The 24,508-nt window shown below is 42.3% G+C and overlaps 1 protein-coding gene across 3 annotated transcripts in view; it reads left to right on the top strand.

Moving 5' to 3' along the window:
- Positions 1-20,387, top strand: part of PIWIL2 (piwi like RNA-mediated gene silencing 2) — a 73,557-nt gene extending 53,170 nt beyond the window's left edge. Inside the window, exons 20-22 of one of the 3 annotated variants that reach the window (XM_064368681.1) lie at positions 16,168-16,421; positions 17,462-17,569; positions 18,409-20,387. In XM_064368681.1, coding sequence (XP_064224751.1) covers positions 16,168-16,421; positions 17,462-17,569; positions 18,409-18,565 — 519 coding nt within the window. In that variant the 3' untranslated portion in view covers positions 18,566-20,387. The remainder of the gene's footprint in view (positions 1-16,167; positions 16,422-17,461; positions 17,570-18,408) is intronic. The other 2 variants (XM_064368682.1, XM_012435348.2) reach the window with 2 other exon arrangements.
- Positions 20,388-24,508: the final 4,121 nt, after the last annotated feature.

Below are 24,508 nucleotides of genomic sequence, written 5' to 3' on the forward strand. Positions count from 1 at the left end.
GTTGACTTTTTTTCCCCAGGCAGATGTGTCCCACTTTTCTGTTTCTTGGCAAGCATCATAATTCTTTGTTGAAAACTGTAAAATTTAAGCCAGGCGCGGTGGCTCATGCTTGTAATCCCAGCACTTTGGGAGGCTGAAGCAGGTGGATCACCTAAGGTCAGGAGTTCGAGACCAGCCTGGCCAACATGGTGAAACCCCATCTCTACTAAAAATACAAAAATTAGCCGGGTGTGGTGGCGGGCACCTGTAATCCCAGCTACTTGGGACGCTGAGGCAGGAGAGTAGCTTGAACCCAGGAGGCAGAGGTTGCAGTGAGCCAAGATCACGCCATTGCACTCCAGGCTGGGCAACAAGAGTGAAACTCCGTCTCAAACAAACAAACAACAACAAAAAAAACAGGAAATTTAAAATAATATAATATGGCAACTCTGAGATCTGAACTACACTCTCAGGGATTGTTATTGTTACTGTTTAGTGATTTTCCTGGCCTATATCTGTAATCTCTGTAATGTGAACTGTGTGTAGTCACTGAAGTCTCTCTCTTTAGTTTAGGGATCAGCTGATGGTTGGACAGAGATGTCTTTACATACCTTGAATCTCTCTTTCCCCTCCAGTGACTGCTGGGTGGTTTTCACAGTTACCATAGTGTCACAATACTGCAGAGCTGGAGGGAGAGGAAAGCCATAGCGCAAATAAAGCACTACAGAGGTCTCTGTTCTTACCGAGATTCAGCTGATTTTCTTGAATAAATGCTATTTAGATTGTTACAAACCTGTGGTTAGTTTCCCCAGTTCTAAAAGGTTCATTTTGACCATTTTTTCAGTGTTCTTATTGATTTCTTGTTAGCATAGATTTTTGGAGGTCTTTATTCTGCCATTCAAGAAGTATTTTCTGAGGAGTGATTTTGACAGTCCAGCAGTTTTCTAGGCAGACAGTGATTAGAATCTAGAACCCACTGAGGATGGATGATACTAGAGAGCCTCCATCATTTTGGTTACCCCTAAAGGGCTGTAACCTAGCAGTAAGGGTGAACAAGAGGTACACAGGCCCTTACGGTAAACTACCACTTACCTTTGAATTATTTTAAATCCTACAACTGGATATGATGATCCAGAGCACTAGTGTTCTCAGGCTTCTCAGAATGCTAATACCCCAGGCACATAGAAGAAACAAACCTAAATCTTCTGGTAAGAAAAATGTTATTTCAGCCAGACATGGAATTACATGCAGTTCCATTACAGGCTCACGCCTGTAATCCCAACACTTTGGGAGACCAAGGTGGGCAGATCGCTTGAGCCAGGAGTTCAAGACCAGCCTGGGCAACATATTGAAACCCTGTCTCTACAAAAAATAGAAAAAGTGAGCCAGGTGTGGTGTTGTGCACCTGTGGTCCCAGCTACTTGGAAGTCTGAGGCAGGATGATTGCTTGAGCCTGGAAGATCAAGGCTGCAGTGAGTGGTGATTGCACCGTGCGCTCTAGCCTGAGCAACAGGGGGAGACCTTCTCTTAAAAAGAAAACAAAATCCAGGCCGCACATTATCTTTATTAACATATTGTAAATATCATGTTTGGCCCTCTGGTTTTTTTTTTGTTTTTTTTTTTTTTTGAGACGGAGTCATGCTTTGTTGCCCAGGCTGGAGTGCAGTGGCACAATCTCGGCTCATTTTAATCTCCGTCTCCTGGTTTAAGTGATTCTCCTGCCTTAGACTCCTGAGTAGCTGGGATTACAGGTGCTCCCCACCATGCCCAGCTAATTTTTGTATTTTTAGTAGAGATAGGGTTTCACCATATTGGCCAGGCTGGTCTCGAACTCCTGACCTCATGATCCGCCTGCCTCAGATTCCAAAGTGCTGGGATTACAGGCATGAGCCACCACGTCTGGCCAGCACTCATTTTTTAAAAAAGAGCACACATGCTGGGAGCGGTGGCTCATGCCTGTAATCCCAGTACTTTGGGAGGGCAAGGCAGGTGGATCACCTGAGGTCAGGAGTTCAAGGCCAGCCTGACCAACATGGAGAAACCCCATCTCTACTAAAACTACAAAATTAGCCAGGCATGGTGGCTCATGCATGTAATCCCACCTACTCAGGAGGCTGAGTCATGAGAATCACTTGAAGCCAGGAGGCGGAGGTTGCGGTGAGCTGAGATTGTGCCATTGCACTCAAGCCTGGGCAACAACAACAAAACTCCATCTCAAAAAAAAAAAAGTTCAAACACAAACATCTATAGAAACAGGAAGATTAGTGGTTGACTGAGGCTGGGGTCAAGGAGGGAACTGGAGTATGGATAGGGTGCTGATTAGTACTAAAAAGGATGAGGTTTCTCCTGGGCATGGTGGCTCACACCTGTGATCCCAGCACTTTGGGAGGCTGGGACGGGCGGATCACCTGAGGTCAAGAGTTCAAGACCAGCCTGACCAACAGGGAGAAAGCCCGTCTTTACTAAAAATACAAAATTAGCCAGGTGTAGTGATGTGTGACTCCCAGCTACTCAGGAGGCTGAGGCAGGAGAATCGCTTGAACCTGGGAGGCAGAGGTTGCAGTGAGTGGAGGTCACGCCATTGCACTCCAGCCTTGGCAACAAGAGCGAAACTCTATCTCAAAAAGAGGCGGGGCGTGGTGGCTTACGCCTGTAATCCCAGCACTTTGAGAGTCCCATGCACATGGATCACGAGGTCAGAAGTTTGAGACCAGCCTAACCAACATGGTGAAAACCTGTCTCTACTAAAAATGCAAAAATTAGCTGGGTGTGGTGGCAGGCACCTGTAATCCCAGCTACTCAGGTGGCTGAGGCAGGAGAATCACTTGAACCCAGGAGGCGGAGGTTGCAGTGAGTGAGCTGAGATCATGCCACTGCACTCCATCCTGGGCAACAGAGCGAGACTCTGTCTCAGAAAAAAAAAAAAAGAGAGGCGCGGTTTCTTTGTGAGGTGATGAAAATGTTATAAAATTGACTGTGGTGGTTGTTACACATATATGTGAATATAAAATAACATTGAGTTATATACTTTAATTCAGTGAATTACAGCATATGAATCATAGCTCAGATTCATAGGAACAGATGAGATGATTAGTGGTTTCCAGACAATGAGAAGGAAGGGCAAGAATGAGGAGGAACTACTAATGGGTACAAGGTTCTTTTTTTTTTTTTTTTTTGAGACAGTTTTACTTGTAGCCCAGGCTGCAGTGCAGTGGCATGATTTCAGCTCACTGAAACTTCCGCCTCAAAGGTTCAAGTGATTCTCATGCCTCAGACTCCCAAGTAATTGGGATTACAGGCGCCTGCCACCATGCCCAGCTAATTTTTTGTATTTTTAATACAGACAGGGTTTCATCATGTTAGCCAGACTGGTCTCAAACACCTGACCTCAGGTGATCCACCTACCTTGGCCTCCCAAAGTGCTGGGATTACAGGTGTGAACCATTGAGGCTCGCCCTGGTTATACACCTATAATCCCAGCACTTTGGGAGGCTTCTTTTTAAGGTGATGAAAATACAAAATTTGCGGCCAGGTGCAGTGGCTCACACCTGTAGTGAAACCCTGTCTCTACTAAAAATATAAAAATTAGCTGGGCATGATGGCAGGCTCCTGTAGCCCCAGCTACTTGGGAAGCTGAGGCAGGAGAATTGCTTTAACCCAGGAGGTGGAGGTTGAGGGAGCTAAGGTTGCATCACTGTACTCTAGCCTGGGTGACAGAGCCAGACTCCATCTCAAAAAAAAAAAAAAAAAAAGAAATTACAAAATTTGATAATTTTGACAGGTACATGACTTTGTTGGGAATACACTAAAAACTACTGAATTGTACCCTTCAAAATAATAAATTTTATCATATATGAATATATCTTTTTTAAAAAAAGGAATTAAGATACTCCCAAATAAACAAAAGCCAGGAGAATTTGTCACTGGTAGACCTGTCCTACAAGAAATACTAAACAGAGTCCTTTACACTGAAATGAAGTGACACCTAGATGGTAACTTGGATTCCCATGAAGAAATAAGTATCACTGAATAAATAACTACATAGATAAATATAAAAGACAGCCACAATGTATTTCTGCTAGTAATTTTTCTTCTCTCTGATGATGAGACAAGTAAATAAAGTAATAATTGTAAATGTAGCTGGATGTGCATGCAGTGTGTAAAGATGTAATTTGTATAACAATAAAGACACAAAGGAGATGGGAGGGAATGGAGCCACATGAGAGCAAAGTGTTTATATATTACCAGAATAACTTTGTGTTAACCAAGTAAATGAGATTATTGTAAGTTTTATTTTATTTATGTTTTTGAGACAGGGCCTTGCTCTGTCCCCCCGGGTGGAGTGCAGTAGCCTGATCATGGTTCACTGCAGTGGTGACCTCCCTGCACTCAGGTGATTCTCCCACCTCAGCCTCCTGAGTAGGTAGGACTACAGGCACGCACCACCATGCCTGCTAACATAAAAAAAAATTTTTTTTTTTGGAGACAGAGTTTTGATCTTGTTTCCCAGGCTGGAGTGCAGTGGTGCGATCTCAGCTCACAACAACCTCCGCCTCCTGGGTTCAAGCCATTCTCCTGCCGCAGCCTCCCGAGTGGCCTGGATATAGGTGCACACCACCACACCCAGCTAATTTGTTTTTGTATTTTTAGTAGAGATGGAGTTTCACCATGATGGCCAGGCTAGTCTCGAATTCCTGACCTCAAGTGATCCCCCTGCCTCGGCCTCCCAAAGTGTTGGGATTACAGGCATCAGCCACCATGCCTGGCCTCAGACAAAACAGACTTTTAGATAACACTTGTTAGTAGAGACAAGGAATGACATTTTGTAATAGCAAAGGGGTCCATCCATGAAAAGAGATAACAATTATATGTGCACCTAACAGTAGAGACCCAAAAATACAGTAAACAAAAACTGACATAATTAAAGGGAGAAATAGGCAATTCAGCAATAATCTGAGTCTTCAAAACTTTATTTTCAGTCTTAGATATAACAATTAGAAGATCAACAAGGAAATGGAAGGTTTGCACAACTCTGTGATCCAACAGTACCTAATAGATGTCTATAGGACACTCCACCCAGCAACCAAATACACATTCTTTTTATGTATGTGGCACCCTTCTCCATGATAGGCTATAAAACAAGGCTCAATAAATTTTAAAATGACTTTAATCTTACAAAACATATTCTCAACCCACAATAGAATGAAATTTGAAATGAATAAAGGAAATTTGGGAAATTCACAAATACATGGAAATTAAACAAGACTGACTCCAAAATAACCAGTGGCTCAAAGAAGAAATTAAAAGGGAAATTAGGAAATACTTGGGAGATGAATGAAAACAAAAACACAATATATCAAAATTTATGGATGTAGGTAAAGCAGTGCTTAGAGGAAAATTCACAGCTATAAACAACTATATTTTAAAATAAGAAACATCTCAAAACAAACTGGCTCTGATCTTAAGGAACTAGAAAAGAACAACAAACTAAACCCAAAACGAGGAGAAGGAAGGAGATAATACCCATTAGGGAGCTCAGCACAGCGGCTCACGCCCGTAGTTACGGGCACTCCGGAGACCGAGTCGGGAGATTGCTTGAGCCCAGGAGTTCAAGACCAGTTTGGGTAACATAGTAAGACCCTGTCTCTAAAATAATACTAGTAGAGATTAGAGCATAAATAAATGAAGACTAGAAAAACAATAGAATCAATGAAGCCAAAAGTTGGTTTTTTGAGGGAATAAAATTGACAACCTTTAGCTTAGACCACTTAAAAAATAGAAGAATCTGATAACAGATCAGGAATGAAAGAGGTAACATTGCTACTGGCCTTACAGAAATAAAGGGATTATAAGAGAATGAACAGCTATATACCAACAAATTAGATACCCTAAATGGACAGATCTGTGGAAAGACACAAAATACTAAAATTTCAGAATTAGACCATACATTTAAATAAGAAGCCGGTTTTGTTTTGCTCTGTTTTTACAGACTTCCCCCAGAATAGGAGGAACACTTCCCTGCTTGTACTATGAGGGGTGGTCAGTATTACCCTGATACTCAAACCAAACAAAACCATCAAGAAAACTGCAGAAGGATCCAGACTGGAAAAGAAGTACAACTCTGTTTGTTTGTAGATGAAAGGAGCTTATATATAAAAAATTCTAAACAGTACACACCCCCCTCCAATTAGAGCTAATAAATGAGGGCAGCAAGGTTGAGGATACAAGATCAATATATAATCAGTTGTATTTCTGTACACTAGCAATGATCAATCCAAAAATGGAATATAGAAAACAATTTATATAGCATAAAAACTAAGCTATGTAGGAAGAAATTTAAGAAGTTACTAGACATACTGGAAATGACAGAGCATTGTTAAAGAAATTGAAGATCTAAATAAAGGGAAAGACATCTCATGTTTATGGAATGGAAGACAATATTGTTAAGATGCAGTATTGGGAAGGAGAAAAGAAAACTATCTTTGTTTGCAGTTTGCATGATTGTGTAAAAAAATCCCAAGGAACCAACATCAACAACAAAACCTGCTAGAACTAGTAAGCAAGAATTGCAAGGTTGCAGGATGCAGTTATTACACAAAAGTCAGTTCCTTTCCTATGTGCCAGCAATGAACAATTGAAATTTGAAATTAAAAACATTTATGGCTGGGTGTGGTGGTTCACACCTGTAATTCCAGCACTTTAGGGGGCTGAGGTGGGCAGATCACCTGAGGGTCAGGAATTTGAAACCAGCCTGGCCTATGTGGTGAAACGCCATCTCTACTGAAAACGCAAAAAACAACTGGGCATGGTGGTGTGTGCCTGTAATCCCAGCTACTAGGGAAGCTGAGACAAGAGAATCTCTTGAACTTGGGAGGCAGAGGTTGCAGTGAACTGAGATCGTGTCACTGCATTCCATCCTGGGCAACACAGTGAGACTCCATTTCAAAAATAAATAATCAACATTTGTAAGCAGAAAACAGTGGAGTACTTTGGTTTAGCTCTCCAAATGTGAGTATACAAATGCAATAAGATCCATTGCAAAAGTAACATTTTTTGCAAGAGTGGATAGCAGATGTTCAAATGTATATGGAAATGCAAAAACAGAATAGTCACAACCATCTTAGTAAGAACAAAGTAGAAAGACTTACAGTTTCTGATTTCAGAACTTGCCACAGAGATAAACAAGACAGTGTGGTAGTAGCATTGAGCTAAGTCTCAGATCAGTGAAGTAAAAATGAGAGTCCAAAAATAAACCCATGTGCCTAAAGTTGGTTAACTGATTTTCAACAAGTTTGCCATTCAGTGGGGGAAAAAATGTTTTCAAGAAATGGTACTGGGACTACTGGATATCCACATACACAAGAATGGCACTGAAGCTCTGCTTCACACAATATACAAAAATTAACTTCATCGATATGACTTTTAAAATCTGCAAAAAACCTACAGCTAGTGTTGTACTTAATTGTGAAAAACTACGGGATGTTTTAAAGATGCTCTTGATCACCACTCTTAGTCAACTTCATGCTGGAAGTCCTAGTTAATCCAGTAAGAAAAGGAAATGAAAGCCTTGCAAATTGGGAAGGAGAAAAGAAAACCATCTGTATTTGCAGATAGCATGATTGTCTATGTAGAAAATCCCAATAAACCAACAAAAAAAAACTCTGCTAGAACTAGTAAGTGAGAATTGCAAGGTCGCAGGATACACATTTATACAAAAGTCTATTGCTTAAAAAAAAAAAAAAAAAGTTTCTTTCCTGTGTACCAGCAATGAGCAATTGGAATTTGAAATTTGAGATAATAAACATTGTTATTAGCAGAAAAAAATGGAATACTTTGGCTTCAGTCTACCAAATTACATACAAGATGTACACATGGAAAACTTGAAAAAAATCAAAGAATATCTAAATAATGGAGAGATACTCTGTATTCATTGATAGGAAGACCCAGTATCATTAGGATATCATTTCTTCCCAATTTTGATAGCTAGATTCAACACAGTCATACTCAAAATCCCAGCAAGTTATTTTGTAGCTATAAATAAACTGATTCTAAGGTTTGTATGGAGAGGTAAAGACACAAGATAGCCAACACCATACTGCAGAGGTCTGATACTGCCCGGTCTAAAGATTTACTGTAAAAAGTACGGTAATCAAGATTGCATGGTATTGATGAAAGATGGCCAGATAGATAAATGGAACAGGATAGAGCGCTCAGAAATAGACCCACACAAATATAGTTAAGTGATTTTTGATAAAGGGACAAAAACAAGTCAGTAGAAAAATAGTGGTCTTTTCAAAAAATGGTACTGGAACAAGTGGCCATCTAAATGCAAAAAACTCTATATAGACCATACAACTTTTGCAAAAAATTGAAACAAATCATAGACCTATCTTTAAAATGCAAAACTATAAAACTTCTAGAAGATAACAGAAAATCTAGGTGGCTTTGGGCTTGGTGATTATTTTTTAGATATGATACCAAAAGGCACAGCTCACGAAAGGAAAAAATGATAAGGTGGACTTCATCAAAATTAAAAACTTCTGGAAAACACTGTTAAGAGAATGAAACAACAAGCCATGGATTAGGCGGAAATATTTGTAAAACACGTATCTGATAAAGGACTGTTATAAAGCATACACAGGACTGTTAAAACTCAACAGTAAGAAAATGAACAACTCAATTAGAAAATGAGCAAAAGACCTGAACAGACATCTCACCAAAGAGTATAGATAAATAGATGGCAAATGAACATGCAAGCAGATGGTCAATATGACATACCCTTAGGAAACTGCAAATTAAAACAGTGAGATACCGCTATACACCTATAAATGACTAGAATTCAAAAACTGGTAATGCCAAATGCTGATGAGGCTGTAGAGCCACAGGAATGCTCGTTCATTGTTGGTGATAATGCAAAATGGTACAACCACTTTGGAAAACAGTTTGGCAGCTAATTACTAAACTAAATATGCACTTACATACACATACCAGTAATCACACTCCTAGATATTTTCCCAAGTAAGTTGAAAACATGCCCACACAGAAACTTGAATGTGAATGTTTATAGCAACTTTATTCATTATTGCCAGAACTTGGAAACAGAGAAGCTGTCCTTAGTGAGTAAACTGTCATGCATCCAGATAATGAAATATTATTTCTGTTAAAAGAAATAAGCCTTTAAGCCATGAAAAGACATGGAGGAATCTTAAATATATGTTGCTTAATGAAAGATGGTAATCTGAAAAGGCTATATATGATAATTGGCATTCTAGAAAAGGCACAAATATGGAGACAGTAATAAGTGTCTGTCAAGGGTTTGGGAGGGGCAGAAAGGAATAGGTGGCACCGGGGATTTTTAGGGCAGTGAAACTGTTCTGTATGATACTGTAATGTGAGTAGATAACATACATTTGTCAAAACCCATAGAACTGCAAAAACAGTAAACTGTGGACTATAGTTAATAATATTGTATCAACATTTGGTCATCAGTTGTGACAAATGTACCGTAATGCAATATGATGATAAAAGGGGAAACAGTTTATGTGTTGAGGGGAGGAGGGCATATGGGAACTCTGTACTGTTGCCTCAGGTTTTTTTTGTAAACTTAAAAATTCCTCTAAAAAATAGCCTTTTAAGGCTAGGCGCAATGGCTCACGCCTGTAATCCTAGCACTTTGGGAGGCCGAGGCGGGCTGATCACCTGAGGTCAGGAGTTTGAGACCACCCTGACCAACATGGAGAAACCCCATCTCTACTAAAGATACAAAAACTTAGCCGGGCGTGGTGGCACGTGCCTATAATTTCAGCTACTCAGGAGGCTGAGGCAGGAGAATTGCTTGAACCCTGGAGGCAGAGGATGCAGTGAGCTGAGGTCACACCATTGCACTCCAGCCTGGGTAACAGCGCGAGACTCCGTCTCAAAACAAACAAACAAAATTTAGCTGGGCATGGTAGTTTATGCCTATAGTCTCAGCTATTCAAGAGGCTGAGATAGGAGGATTGCTTGAGCTCAGGAAGTTAAGGGTGCAGTAAGCCATTATCACACCATTTCACTCCAGCTGGGGCAACAGAGCAAGACCTTGTTTAAAAACAAAAGGAAACTCAGCATGTTAACAAACAGAATTTTTCTTTTTCTTTTTTGAGATGGAGTCTCGCCCTATCACCCAGGCTGTAGTGCAGTGGTGTGATCTCGGCTCACTGCAGCCTGTGCCTCTCTGGTTCACGCAATTCTCCTGCCTCAGCCTCTTGAGTAGCTGGGATTACAGGTGCCCGCCACCATGCACAGCTAATTTTTGTATTTTTAGTAGATACAGGATTTCACCATATTGGCCAGGCTGGACTTGAACTCCTGACCCACCCACCTCAGCGTCTCGAAGTGCTGGGATTATAGGAGTGAGCCACTGTGCCTGGCCGTCTCATTCTTTATGACTTTTCCTGACACACTTCTCCCTCCAAGGAACAAATCTCTTCTACGCCTCTGTTGCCATAGCATTTTATTTATATCTTTATTATGTTATTTATAATATGTTGAGGGCATTTACTTTATACGTCTGCCTCCCCGCCTCCCCTTTCTAATTTGAGTTCCATGAGGATCTGGATAGTATTAAAATAATGTTTTAGCTGGGCGCAGTGGCCCACGCCTGTAGTCCCAGCACTTTGGGAAGTCAAGGCAGTAAGGCAGATCACTGAGGTCAGGAGTTTGAGACCAGCCTGGGCAACATAATGAAATCTCGTTGCTACTAAAATACAAAAATGAGCCAGGCATGATGGTGGGTGTCTGTAGTCCCAGCTACTCGGGGGACTGAGGCAGGAGAATCGCTTAAACCTGGGAGGCGGAGGTTGCAGTCAGCCGAGATCATGCCATTGCACTCCAGCCTGGGTGACTGAGCAAGACTGTCTGAAAAAATAATAATGTTTTAATTTTCTGATATAAGTGCAATGGCCCATATCTAGTGGACGTGAAGTATTTGTTCTGTGAATGAATAGAGCCATATATAAAAACATCGCAGACACTCAGGGATATTTTTTTGCCTACCTGACCCTTGCCCCTCTGCTCAGTGCTAAGGGATACCAAGATTACTAAGCACAGTCCTGCTTTCAAGAACATTCATTACTTACTGTTGCATGTAGCTACTGAGCACTGATGTGGTTTTTATAACATACATTTAGGAGTTCCAACGTGGGCAACATACTGAGACCTCGTCTGTACTATAAATAAAAAAATCAGCCGGGCTTGGTGGCACGTGCCTGTAGTCCCCGCTGTGCTTATAGTTCCAGCTGCTCAGGAGGCTGAGGCAGGAGGATCACTTGAGCCCAGGAGGTTGAGTGACAGAGCAAGACCCTATCTCAAAAAAAGAAAAAAAAAATTTATGTTTCAGCCTTGTGATTTGTCTTATATTCTGACTCCTCCCTCAACCATAGGTTTATAACTTAAAAAATGAAGAAAATAAACTAGATGACCTAGACAGCTTAACATAGTTGACTGTTTTTAGATTTTTCAGCTCCTTGATTCCTGGAACTATGTCTTTCAGTTCTCTTGGAGGCCTACATAGGTCCAAGTGTGGTGCCTTGAACTCTGTGGTTGGTTGGCAAATGTTAAAGAAGGAGGTGATGTTAGTAACTACCAAAGTCAAATTTGATTTCTGTTTTACTTTTTTCTTTTTTTGAGATGGAATCTCACCCTGTCACCCAGGCTGGAGTGCAGAGGTGCGATCTCTGCTCACTGCAATCTCTGCCTCCCAGGTTCAAGCAATTCTCTTGCCTCAGCCACCCGAGTAGCTGGGATTATAGGTGCATGTTACCATGCCTGGCTTATTTTTGTATTTTTAGTAGAGATGGGATTTCACCATTTTGGCCAGGCTGGTCTCGAACTCCTGACCTCAAGTGATCCACCTGCCTCAGCCTCCCAGAGTTCTGGGATTATAGGCTTGAGCCACACTGCACCCGGCCTTTATTAAGTTCCTTCTTTGTGCTTTGGGATATCTGTATATCCTTTATCTAGCTCAGTCTCAACTTTTGTATACAGTATGTACGTATTAAAATTTTACTTTATCCCTTTTAACAACCCTGACAAGAAGGTGAAGTGATCATTTTTCTTCACTTTCCAGCTGAAGAAACTGAGTCCTCAAGGTCATAGCTAAAGGAGTAGCAGAGTCAGACTCAGTCCCAGGTCTCCTGACCCCAAATTTAGTGTACTCTCTGTTTGCTCTTGCATCAGATGAGGGTTTCTTCCAGATCTGAGCTCCTGCGTTTACCTACTTTCTAACACAGCGAATCAGTTGGGAGTCTTTGGGAATTAACGGGAACTGCTAACTTGAGCAGAATAGAAATTGTCAAGATCCTGCAGAGGCTCAGAGGATTGGTGTGAAGGTGGAGCCCCAGGCTGGGAAATGGGCATGATTCAGGCTAACTCCTAGGGTTTCAGAAGTAGGGGCCTGATGAGGCACTGCCACTGAAAGGCCAAACTCTGCCATTTTTCATTCTCTACTCAAGATGGAGAGCAAGGGAGGAGCAGTGGTTTGGTGTGGCTTGAGTCATCTACACATCCTTTGGTTAGTACAGTGATTCTCAACTGGGAGCAATTTTGTCCTCCCAGTGGTGATATATAGAGGTGTTTTTAGTTATAAGGGTGAGAGATTGCTCCTGGCATTTAGTGGATAGAGGCCAGGGATGATGCTAAACGTGGATTCTACAGTGCGCCGGACAGCCCCATACAATGAAGAATTATCCAGCCACAAAGGTCAGTAGTACTCACAGGTTGGGAAACCCTGGGTATGAGCACATTGATTAATAGTCCTATCAGGCTATATCTGTGGGCAGAAGGAAATTCAGGTGCTTTCACCAAGACAAGATGGAGTAGATACTAGACAGCTAAAAAAAAATGTTCTAAAGGTACTATAGACCAGATGCAGTATCTCACACCTATAATCTCAGCACTTTGGGAGGCCAAGGCCGGCAGATTGCAGAGTCCAGGAGTTCGAGACTAGCATGAGTGACATGGTGAACCCCCGTCTCTACAAAAACATACAAAAATTTGCTAGGCATGGTGGCACATGCTTGTAGTCTGAGCTACTCAGGAGGCTGAAGCAGGAGGGATGGCTTGAGCCCGGGAGGTGGAGGTTGTAGTGAGCCAAGATGGTGCCACTGTACTCCAGCTTGGGCAACAGAGTGAGACCCCATCTCCAAAAGGAAAGGTCCCACAAACTGGGGCAATCTGAGAGTGTAAAGATGAATTACATACTTGCAAATGTAGTGCTTGAGGTTTCTTAGGAAAAGGGGTCATTAATAAAATATTTGAAATTCTGGGCCAGAAGTGGTGGCTCATTCCTGTAATCTCAGCACTTTTGGAGGCTGAGGGAGGAGGATCACTTGAGTCCAGGAGTTTGAGACTAGCCTGGACAATATAGTGAGACCCCCCATCTCTAAAAACTGTTTTTAAATAAGGCTGAGTGCAGTGGCTTATGCTTATAATCCCAGGACTTTGGGAAGCCAAGGTAGGCGGATGACCTGAGGTGAGGCTTTTGAGACCAGCCTGGCCAACATGGCAAAACCCATCTCTACTAAAAATATAAAAATTATCCGGGCATGGTGGCGTATACCTGTAGTCCCAGCTAGTCCTGACTACTTGGGAGGCTGAATACCAAACATCACTTGAACCCAGGATGTGGAGATTTCATTGAGTCAAGATTACGTCACTGCACTGCAGCCTGGGTGACAGAGCAAGACTCTGTCTCAAAAAAAAAAAAAATTAATTTAATTAACCAGCATAGTGGCAAGCACCGGTGTAGTTCCAGCTACTTGAGAGTCTGAGGCAGGAGGATCTCTTGAGCTTAGGAGTTTGAAGCTGCAGTGGCTATGATTACACCACTGCAGTCTAACCTGAGCAACAGAGTGAGACCTCAATTCCTTTTAAAAAAACGGCCGGGTGCAGTGGCTCATGCCTGTAATCCCAGCACTTTGGGAGGCTGAGGTGGGTGGATCACAAGGTCAAGAGATTGAGACCATCCTGGGCAATGTGATGAAACCCTGTCTCTACTAAAAATACAAAAATTAGCTGGGCATGGTGGCATGCGCCTGTAGTCCCAGCTACTTAGGAGGCTGAGGCAGGAGAATCACTTGAACCCGGGAGGCAGAGGTTGCAGTGAGCTGAGCCAAGATTGCGCCACTGCACTCCAGCCTGGGCGACAGCTCTGTCTCAAAAAAAAAAAAAAAAAAACAAATTGAAACTCAGAACTTAAACTTCAAAGGGATTCATAAGTGTTTTTTTGTTTTTTGTGTTTTTTTTTATTGTACTTTAGGTTCTGGGGTACATGTGCAGATCATGCAGGATTGTTGCATAGGTATATACATGGCAAGGTAGTTTGCTGCCTCCTTCCCCCCGTTACCTATATGTGGCATTTCTCTCCATGTTATCCCTACCCAACCTTCCCACCCCCCACTGTCCCTCCTCTATCCCCTACCAATAGACCCCAGTGTGTCATGCTCTCCCCTGTGTCCCTATGTTCTCATTGTTTAACACCCACCTATGAGTGAAAACATGAGGTGTTTGGTTTTCTGTTTTTGTGTCAGTTTGCTAAGAATGATGGTTTCCAGATTCATCCATGTCCCTACAAAGGACACAAACTCATCGTTTTTTATGGCTGCATAGTGTTCCATGGTGTATATGTACCACATTTAAGTGTTGATTTCTTTAAAGTGTTCTTGGAAATCACATTTTCATGTAGAGTAACCTGTAAGGAATAGTGCATACATATATATAGTTTATATCTAAACCTAATTCATAATTTAGGTTTTTTGGGGTTCTTTTTTTGAGACAGAGTCTTGTTCTGTCACCCGGGGTGGAGTGCAGTGGCACAGTCTTGGCTGACTGCCACCTCCGCCTACCAGGTTCAAGCAATTCTGCCTCAACCTTCCGAGTAGCTGAGACCACAGGAGTGCACCACCATGCCCAACTAGTTTTTGTATTTTTAGTAGAGATGGGAGTTTTACCATATTGGCCAGGGTGATCTTGAACTCCTGACGTCAGGTGATCCATGCATCTCGGCCTTCCAGAGTGCTGGGATTACAGGTGTGAGCCACTGCACCCAGCTCATAATTTAGGTTTTTGAGGGCAATTTCAAGCTTAGAATGAACCACGCTCCACTAGAATTGAAACAGAATTAAACTTAAGCACTTTTAAAGGGAACTTCTGTTTTAAATTGACTGAACTTATCCTTTTGAATTTTCTTTTTTTTCCGAGATGGAGTTTTGCTCTTGTTGCCCAGGCTGGAGTGCAGTGGAGCAATCTCTGCTCACTACAGCCTCCGCCTCTTGTGTTCAAGTGATTCTCCTGCCTCAGCCTCCTGAATAGCTGGGATTACAGGTGCTCCCTACCATGCCTAGCTAATTTTTATATTTTTAGTAGAGATAGGGTTTCACCATGTCGGTCAGGCTGGTCTCAATCTCCTAATCTCCGGTGATCCACTTGCCTCGGCCTCCCAAAGTGCTGGGATTGCAGGCGTGAGCCACCGCACCTGGCCCTGGAAAAAATATAAATTTTTCCCCATTTATATTCCCTAAATGGGGAAAAATTATCCTTCAAACTGATTCAAGCAAGCATTTAATTTAATTTGGACCCATAGATATTCACATAGCTGTTTGCTAATTACTTAGTTACAGTAAAAATGTTTCACACCATACCAGATTGCAGGATAATATTTAGTAAAGGGTCCTTTCACTTGTCAGCAACTTGGGATGTTGCCAGTAGGTAAAAATCTGATGGTGGCGGATCTGTGGCATATGTGGTCATATGTTAGAATTTCTCTAACACTTTACCTTGCTCTTTGCCCAGACAGTTATTAATGTTAAATCCAAGTAGAAGGAAAATTGATTTAGCCTGTAGTTTTCCCGTCATTCCTTTGAGCTTTGTTTGCATTGTTTGTGGATAAGCTGTGTCAATGTGACTCATAACTTGCTTGTTTTGCTTTCATGTTTTATAACACCTTTGCTGCACCAGGCGTGTTTTACTACCCCAAGGAAGACTAGAAATGATTAGAAGCTTTTCCCCTGCCCTCTAGGCACAGTAGCTTTGGGACTGACTGCAAAAGGATCTGCCATGATTCCAGGTTGCACAATGTGAGTGAGCCTCTCACTGACTGTGGTCCTTAGCCTGAGGGCCCTGTGAGTCACCACATTCCAGCTGTCATTTCAGGTGAACCACTGCCTACCAGAGAAGATTGTGGTGTACCGTGATGGAGTGTCTGATGGCCAACTGCAGACAGTTGCCAACTATGAGATTCCTCAACTACAGAAGTGTTTTGAAGCTTTTGAGAATTATCAGCCCAAGATGGTGGTGTTTGTAGTTCAGAAGAAAATCAGTACTAATCTGTATCTGGCTACTCCTCAGCACTTTGTGACTCCCACCCCTGGAACTGTGGTTGATCATACAATAACAAGCTGTGAGTGGTGAGTGGGCAAAATATATAGTATTGGACAAAGAATCAGTTGGAGATGTTAGCACTTTCCTGGGTATTGGAATGGGGAGGTTTCCTGGAGAGGTGTGGACTAGAATCTCAGAGATGCTACAGTTAAAAGAATGAAGCTTTAAGGGCCAGGCACGCTGGCTCACACCTGTAAATCCCAACACTTTGGGAGGCTGAGGCAGGTGGATCACCTGAGGTCAGGAGTTCAAGACCAGCCGAACATGGCAAAAACTTGTCTACTGAAAATACAAAGATTAGCCAGATGTGATGGTGTGTGCCTGTAATCCCAGCTACTCAGGAGACTGAGACAGGAGAATTACTTGAACCCAGGAGGCAGAGGTTGCAGTAAGCTGAGATCAGGCCACTGTAATCCAGTCTGCCTGACAGAGACAGACTCTGTCTCAAAACAAAACAAAAAAAGATTTTAAAACAAGAAAGCTTTTACCTCTTAAGTATAAAGCTGCAGATACATCGTTTTGCTAAGACAGTGTATGCTTAACTTCTACAGGTAGATAAGGGAGTTTCTACTACCATTCTTTTTTTTTAGGCAGGGTCTCGCTATGTTGTCCAGGCTGGAGTGTAGTGATGTGATCTCAGCTCACTGCAGCCTCAACTTCCCTGGGCCCAGGTGATCCTCCCACCTCAGCCTCCTGAGTAGCTGGGACAATAGGCATATGCCACCATGCCCATCTGATTTTTGTATTTTTTGTAGAGACAGGGTCTTGCCGTGTTGCCCAGACTGGTCTCGAACTCCTGGGCTCAAGCAATCCGCCTGCCTCAGCCTTCCAAAGTGCTGGGATTACAGGCGTGAGTCACCACATCCAGCCTGCTACCACCATCCTTCAGTAGCCTCTTGAGTCAGGAAACCTGGGTTCTAATCCTGGCCTGGCCTCTGTGTCCTTGATCCAGTCATTTTACCTCTCTAAGCCTTAGTTGAAGGAGCTAGAATTATCTCCAGGATCTTTGCCAGCTCTGTCTGGCTGAATCCAACCATATCACTAATGTGCGATTTTTCCTTCCTAGGGTGGATTTCTACCTTCTCGCTCATCACGTACGGCAGGGCTGTGGCATTCCTACGCACTATGTCTGTATTCTCAACACCGCAAACCTGAGCCCTGATCATATGCAGAGGTAGGCCTATCAGTAACTTACTCTTTCTCTTTCTTAAATAGTTCTGGCCTGCTAGCTAAGATGGGTTCACTGTTCACCCTCAGTTATATTTACCCCTTGACTTTCTTCATATCTTTGACAATAATGGTGTCTTTTTGAGGAGAGATTGGAAATCCTGGTTTTATATTAAAATTACCTTTACTTAAAGAACTTTAAAAAATATTGATGCCAGGCTTTCCCCCAAATACTCTGAGGCATCTGTATTTTTAAAATTTGTTCCAGCTGTTTATGACCTACAGCCAGACTCGATACCCAATGCCATTGAGTTCAGATTATGTAAATATTCCACTAGGGTACTTATCTTTCTGAAGCCTTTTCTTGTAAACAAGAAATATTTTCTCTTTGTGTTATCTTCCTTGTTTTGATATAAAAACAAGAAGCAGTGGCTCACGCCTGTAATCCCAGCACTTTGGGAGGCCAAGGTGGGCCGATCACTTGAGGTCAGGAGTTCGAGACCAGCCTGGCCAACATGGCGAAACCCTGTCTCTACTAAAAATACAAAAATTAGATGGGCATGGTGGTGCATGCCTGTAATTCCAGCTACTTGGGAGACTGAGGTGGGAGAATCACTTGAACCCGGGAGGCGGAGGTTGCAGTGAGCCAAGATTGTGCACTCCAGCCTGCACACAGAGCAAGACTCTGTCTCAAAATAATAATGATTCTAAAAAGATGCATCATGTATTCCTCTGTTCCCAGTTTTCAGGAAGGTGCGCTTTGTGTCCTATCCCTGTGAGTAAATGATCATGTCCCAAATTGAAGGTGGAGGATGTTGAGCTTTGTATTTTCTTCTTGGCCTACAGGCTGACTTTCAAACTGTGCCACATGTACTGGAATTGGCCTGGCACCATCAGAGTTCCAGCTCCTTGCAAGTATGCCCACAAGCTAGCTTTCCTGTCAGGACAGATCTTGCATCATGAACCAGCCATCCAGCTGTGCGAGAACCTGTTCTTCCTGTGACTGCACAGCCTGGAGATGGGCTGGGGAGGAGAAAGGCAGCCTCTGAACTCAGCTGTGACTCTTGCAGAATCAAAGAGACTGAAGTGGGCTTTTGTGTTATCATTTTCCCTTTCTCCAACCCTGTAGTATAAAATATCTTTTTTGTCTTTTAAACCTAATATCACCAAGAAGCAAGTTTCTAAGTGACAGCTGAAAATGGACTTGTTGCTTGTGTAGAGCAAGTTACGGTAGTACTGCCGCTCTGCAGGTAGAGTGGGTGACTCTGGGGGACCGTTAAGAGCCTCCAAAGCCAACATGAGCTGTAGAAAACTGCAGAAACAGCCATTATACTTCTAAGCTGTGCTGACGAAGTGGTTCCCATTTCTGGAGCCAGCGATGATAATGAATGAAGTCATTGCAAGTTTCCTAAAGAGAGTTACTCAGGCAACTGGGAAAGGCAGTGGAAGGTCTGTGAAGCAAAGTTTTCAAGTAGGTACTGCTATTGCTGGCAGGTGTGCAAGGCACAGAGGAAAATCGGTCTGTGGCATAGGTAGGCACTTGCTGACTAAATTTTTTGGGCGGATTGAATTTATGACGCTTGTGACTTGAGTTGGATTTGAAAATGGCTTCCCTTGATCTCTTGAAAGAGTGCAGATGAAGCTTTTTCTCTCAGTAACTTTCCAGCCTACCATGTTGATTTCTTCCTCCCCCAAATATGCACATGCTCTTTTGCTCTCCGTGCCTGATCTTCAGTAAGTTTTCGTTTTTTAACACGTGGAAAAAATCTAGCAGCTAGGAAAGTTCAGTTTGGGGTGGGAGTTTTTAGTGAGCTTTTCTCCCAGGTGTGTGGCCTTTATTTCTATTTATATATGTTTGTAAATGGCATTACCCCCTTTCTCTTGCAAAATCACCTCTTCCTGGCTGTTGGCTCACTTTGCTAGAATTTTTCTGAGTCCAAGTTAAGATTTCCAGAAGTCAGCTTTGGAAAACGTGACACTCCTACCAAAGTCCATGCAGCTTAGAAAGTTGTCACATACCATGGGTTTCAGTGTTTTTGGAAAGCTGGTTTTTTCTTTTTCTATTTTTTTTCCCTCCCCGTTTTAGAATCTTCTCCCAGTCCCTTCAGGCTTAGTTCTGTCTCCTCTTGCTTTACTGGGTTTTAGAAGCCAGTCTTATTTAACCTTTTCTGATTTGTATTTATGTGCTTATTTATTTTTTTGGTATGATGGCAGGGAGGAGACAAAACAGAAATGCCCCTCTTATATGACAGTGTGTGAGAAAAGAAACTTTAGCTTAAAACTCCTTAAAATGTGCTCACTTCAGCAGCGCATATGCTAAATTGGAAGTGCTATCAAGAAGATTATAGAAGAAAACAGATTTCCTTAAATCAGGAAAACCAAGAATGTTTTTACTTTGTCGTGGTGCCCAGCACAGGTCAGGAGGGATGGGCATTGTTGGTGCATTTATGGTTTCATTTGGAGTGTGGGGCATTAGGGTGACGCAAGGACCTGGAATTTAAAAACCACAGAATCAAATGCTGAACCACTGGTCTCTGGCTAAACAGGTCAGTTTTCTGATTTTCTTTGGAAGCATTTTGAATTTTTCTGTTGAAGTTGGATTTCCTAATACTCTTTTTCTCTTAGATAATCAGTACAAATGCTTGACTACATTATAATACAAAAATTTCTTCACTCTTTATTCTTGGTTTTCTTGCCTTGTTTTTCAGTTTTAATGCCAAATGATTGGGTCGTGGGGTGGGAAATAAAAACAACTTTGTATAAACATGTAGTTGTGTTTGAAATAATGTCACTTATTTATATATTGATATAACTCTTTTTCTTCAGAGAGCTGCAGCACTTCCTAGAAACACTCATTACTCTGCTTGTAAGGTGCAATGCCAGTGTTAGTTGCCAGGTAATGTCATCATGAGCTGGGTAAGAAGACTTATTGGAGAAGACAAGAGCCGTCTCACTTCTCAGACAGATAAGGCACTTATAGTTTGTGTGTATGTGTGTGTGTGTTTTCTTAGCTCTCTTTTTCCCATTAGAAATTTCTGTTACCCTGAGAGCCAGAGTGAGCCCAGGTGCGAGGGCAGCCTCCCTACCACTGCACTCTTTTAGTGCTTGCCCTTCCTCACACATACCTCATGGGTGTCTGTCACCATTAAAATACCTTCCCTGGGTACGAAAATCCAGTTAGAAGGAATAAGATCTAGTGTTCAGTGGCACAGTAGATAGAGCAACTTTAGTTAAGAAAAATTTATTGTACATTTCAAAACAGAGGAGTGGGATTGGAATGTTCCTAACACAAAGAAATGATAAATGAGCCAGGTGCAGTGGCTCACACTGGTAATCCCAAGCACTTCGGGAAGCCGAGGTGGGTGGGTCATTTGAGCTCAGGAGTTGAAGACCAGCCTAGGCAACATGGCAAGACCCTGACTCTACAAAATATACAAAACTTGGCCAGGTTTGGTGGTGTGCGGCAATAGTCCCAGCTACTCAGGAGACTAAAAGCAGGAGGACTACTTGAACCCAGGAGGCAGAGGTTACAGTGAGCCGAGATTGCACCACTGCTCTCCAGCCTGGGCAACAGAGCGAGACTCTGTCTCAAAAAAAAAAAAAAAAAATGATAAATGTTTGAAGTGATAGCTCAGTTACCCTGATTTGATTCTTACACATTGCATGCTTGTATCAGAATATCACACCTATGCCGTAAATATGTACCACTACTATGTATCCAAAAAATTAAAAATAAAAAAATTTTGAGTACCTTCCCAAAGCACATAGCTGCTCACTTAAGCACTGCATTTCTTTAGAACAATACAATTTTCCTATTTATTTAGAAACTCTGTGCTTCTTGAACTCATTCTGGAAAGAATCTCATTTCTGTGCAGTAGTCTCTTATCCATAGGGAATACATTTGAATACCCCCAGTGGTTGCCTGAAACCTCAGATAGTACTGAATCATTATATACAGTGCTATGTTATTTGAATCTGATACTCAGGATGTCTATTAAGTGACTAATGTGTAGCATCACTGGTATGGATACTCTGGACAGACATGATTCATGTTCCCGGGGGATGAAGTAGGACAACACAAAGTTTCATCACACTACTCAAAACAGTTTGCAATTTATAACATGAATTTCTGGAATTTTCCATTTAATAGTTTTGGACTTTGGTTGACCAAGGACAACTGAAACCTCAGAAAATGAAACCGTGGTAAGGAGGAACTGCTGTACAGTGTGACAGGGCTCTTTTCACTTGGGCAGCATTTTGTTGAATGGTGTGAAAAAGGAAGGAATTTTAGACATGACTATATATATTTTAAAACCTTAAAATTTGGGTCTGAAGTTAATTTCTCAGAGGTTTGGTGTTATTAGAGAAGACGCTGTTTTTTCTTTCTGGCTCTACGGCTAGCTGAGTTACTTAGTAACTTTTCCTGCCTAGAGTTTTCTTTTTTCAAAAATGAGGAACATCAAGAGCATGAGAAGACAAGCCACAGCCTAAAAGAAAATATTTGCAGAATACACATCTGATCAATGATTGTTAACCCAAAATATACAGAGAACTCTTTAAAGTTAATGAAGAAACTACTCAGCTTTTTAAAAAATGGGCAATAGACCTGTACAGATGTCACCAGAGATGTACAGATGGCAAAAAAGCATATGAAAAGATGCTCCACATCATATATCCTTAGGGAGCTGCAAATCAAAACCAGACACCCATTCCATACCTGGCAGAATAGCCAAATCCAAAACACCAGCAACACATGCTGGTGAGGATGCAGAGCCACAGGAACTGGTGCCACCACTTTAGAAGAGTTTTTAATAAAGCTAAACAGTATTACAAATCAACAGACATAATATTATCATATGATGCAGCAGTCATACTCCTTGGTATTTTCCCAAAGGAGATGAAAACTCATTTCCACACTAAAAGCTGCATACAGACATTCATAGCAGCTGTATTCATCGTTTCAAAAACTTGGAAGCATCCAAGATGTCCTTCAGTAGGTGAATGGATAAACTGCACCTGGACAGTGGAATATTATTCAGCCCTAAAAGGAAATGAGCTGGCAAGTCATGGAAAGACACAGGGGAACTAAAATGTGTATTACTAAATTGGAAAAAGCCAATCTGGAAAGGCTATATATGACTCCAACACATGACATTCTGGAAAAGGCAGAACTGTGGAGATAGTAAAAGGATCAGCAGTTTGGCCAGGCGCAGTGTCTCACGCCTGTAATCCCAGCACTTTGGGAGGCTGAGGTGGGTGGATTACCAGGTCGGGAGTTCAAGACCAGCTTAGCCAATGTGGCGAAACCCCATCTCTACTAAGAATATAAAAATTAGCTGGGCATGGTGGTGGGTGCCTGTAGTCACAGATACTTGGGAGACTGAGGCAGGAGAATTGCTTCAACCCAGGAGTCAGAGGTTACAGTGAGTCAAGATTGCACATTGCACTCCAGCCTGGGCAACAAGAACAAAAATCTGTCTCAAAAAAAAAGAAAAAGAATAAAAGGATCAGCAGTTGTGGAGAGAGAGATGAATAGGCAGAAACAAAGGATTTTAGAGCAGCAAAACTATTCACTGTGATGCTGTAATGGTGAATTCATGTCATTATGAATCTGTCTGATCCCACGAAATGTACACCCTGATGTAAACTATGGACTCTGAGTGATATGTCAGTGTAGGTTTATCAGCTATAACAAACTTACCAGGGAAGAGAGGAGAAAGCAGTGGGGGAGGGAGGAAGGTTAATATTTGTTACAAAAAGGAAGGGGAAGCCAGAGTGGTACCAGCACAATTCCCAGGATTCTGGGCAAAATACAGAGGCAGGAGTAGTGAGGTCTTTCGTTCCAGACAGGGACAGGACATGCAGCCTGAGCCCCTGCAAAGTGCAGGATTGCTAGAGCTGAGTCTCCTGCATGAAGAGAGCTGGAAGCTGCAATGGGGCTAGAGAACCCGTGCCAACCATCCTGGGGCAGCTGCGGGGAAATGTGGTCTTTCACCAGGGAAATGGATAGGGTGAAAAAGACATCCATGAAAAATCTCCAAGCCTGGCCCACAAGCCTGTGTAGTCTGAATTTTTGTTATTAGCATGCTGAAGGGCCACAAGTTGAAAAATTAACAAAGATTGGCCCAGACCAATGAAAGCTCCAGAACCTTGCAGAAGCCAATGTGGTCCATTAAATTACAGCACGAAGACATATAATTAGGACCTATGGAAGAGAAGAGACCAGAGAGAATGAGCAGGTCCAACATGCGTCTGACAGAAGTCCCTACAGGATAAGATAGAAAGAATGGGTGACACACAATATGGAAGATACAAAGACACAGAGTTTTCCAAAATGAAAGATATGGGCCAGTGCAGTGGCTTATACTTGTTATCCCAGCACTTTGGGAGGCCAAGGTGGGTGGATTGCTTGAGCTCAGGAGTTTTAGAACAGCCTGGGCAACATGGTGAAACCCTGTCTCTACAAAATAAATAAAAAATTAGCCAGGCATGGTGGCACATGCCTGACAGTCCAGGTACTCAGGAGGCTGAGGTGGGAGGCTCACTTGAGCCCAGGAGGTTGAGGCTACAGTGAGCTGTGATAGCACCACTGCACACCAGCCTGGGTGAGAACGAGACCTTATCTCAAAAAAAAAAAAAAAAAAAATCATCTAAAGAAATTTACTGGGGATAAAGAAAAGCATATATATCACTAGATATACTATAGTCAAAGTATGGAACATGAAAGACTGAGAATCTTGAAAACAAAACGACCAGATATGATCCAGCAATTAATTCCACTACTGGGTATATGCCTAAAGGAAATCTATGCTGGGCGGGGCGCAGTGCCTCACACCTACAATCGAAGCACTTTGGGAGGCCAAGGCGAGGGCATCACTGGAGGCCAGGACTTCCAGACCAGCCTGGCTAACCTGGTGAAAACCTGTTTCTACTAAAACTACAAAAA

The sequence above is a fragment of the Aotus nancymaae genome, unplaced genomic scaffold (genome assembly GCF_030222135.1).
Source record: "Aotus nancymaae isolate 86718 unplaced genomic scaffold, 86718_ANA_hifiasm-v0.15.2.pri h1tg000079l, whole genome shotgun sequence".
NCBI classification, from domain to species: domain Eukaryota; kingdom Metazoa; phylum Chordata; class Mammalia; order Primates; family Aotidae; genus Aotus; species Aotus nancymaae.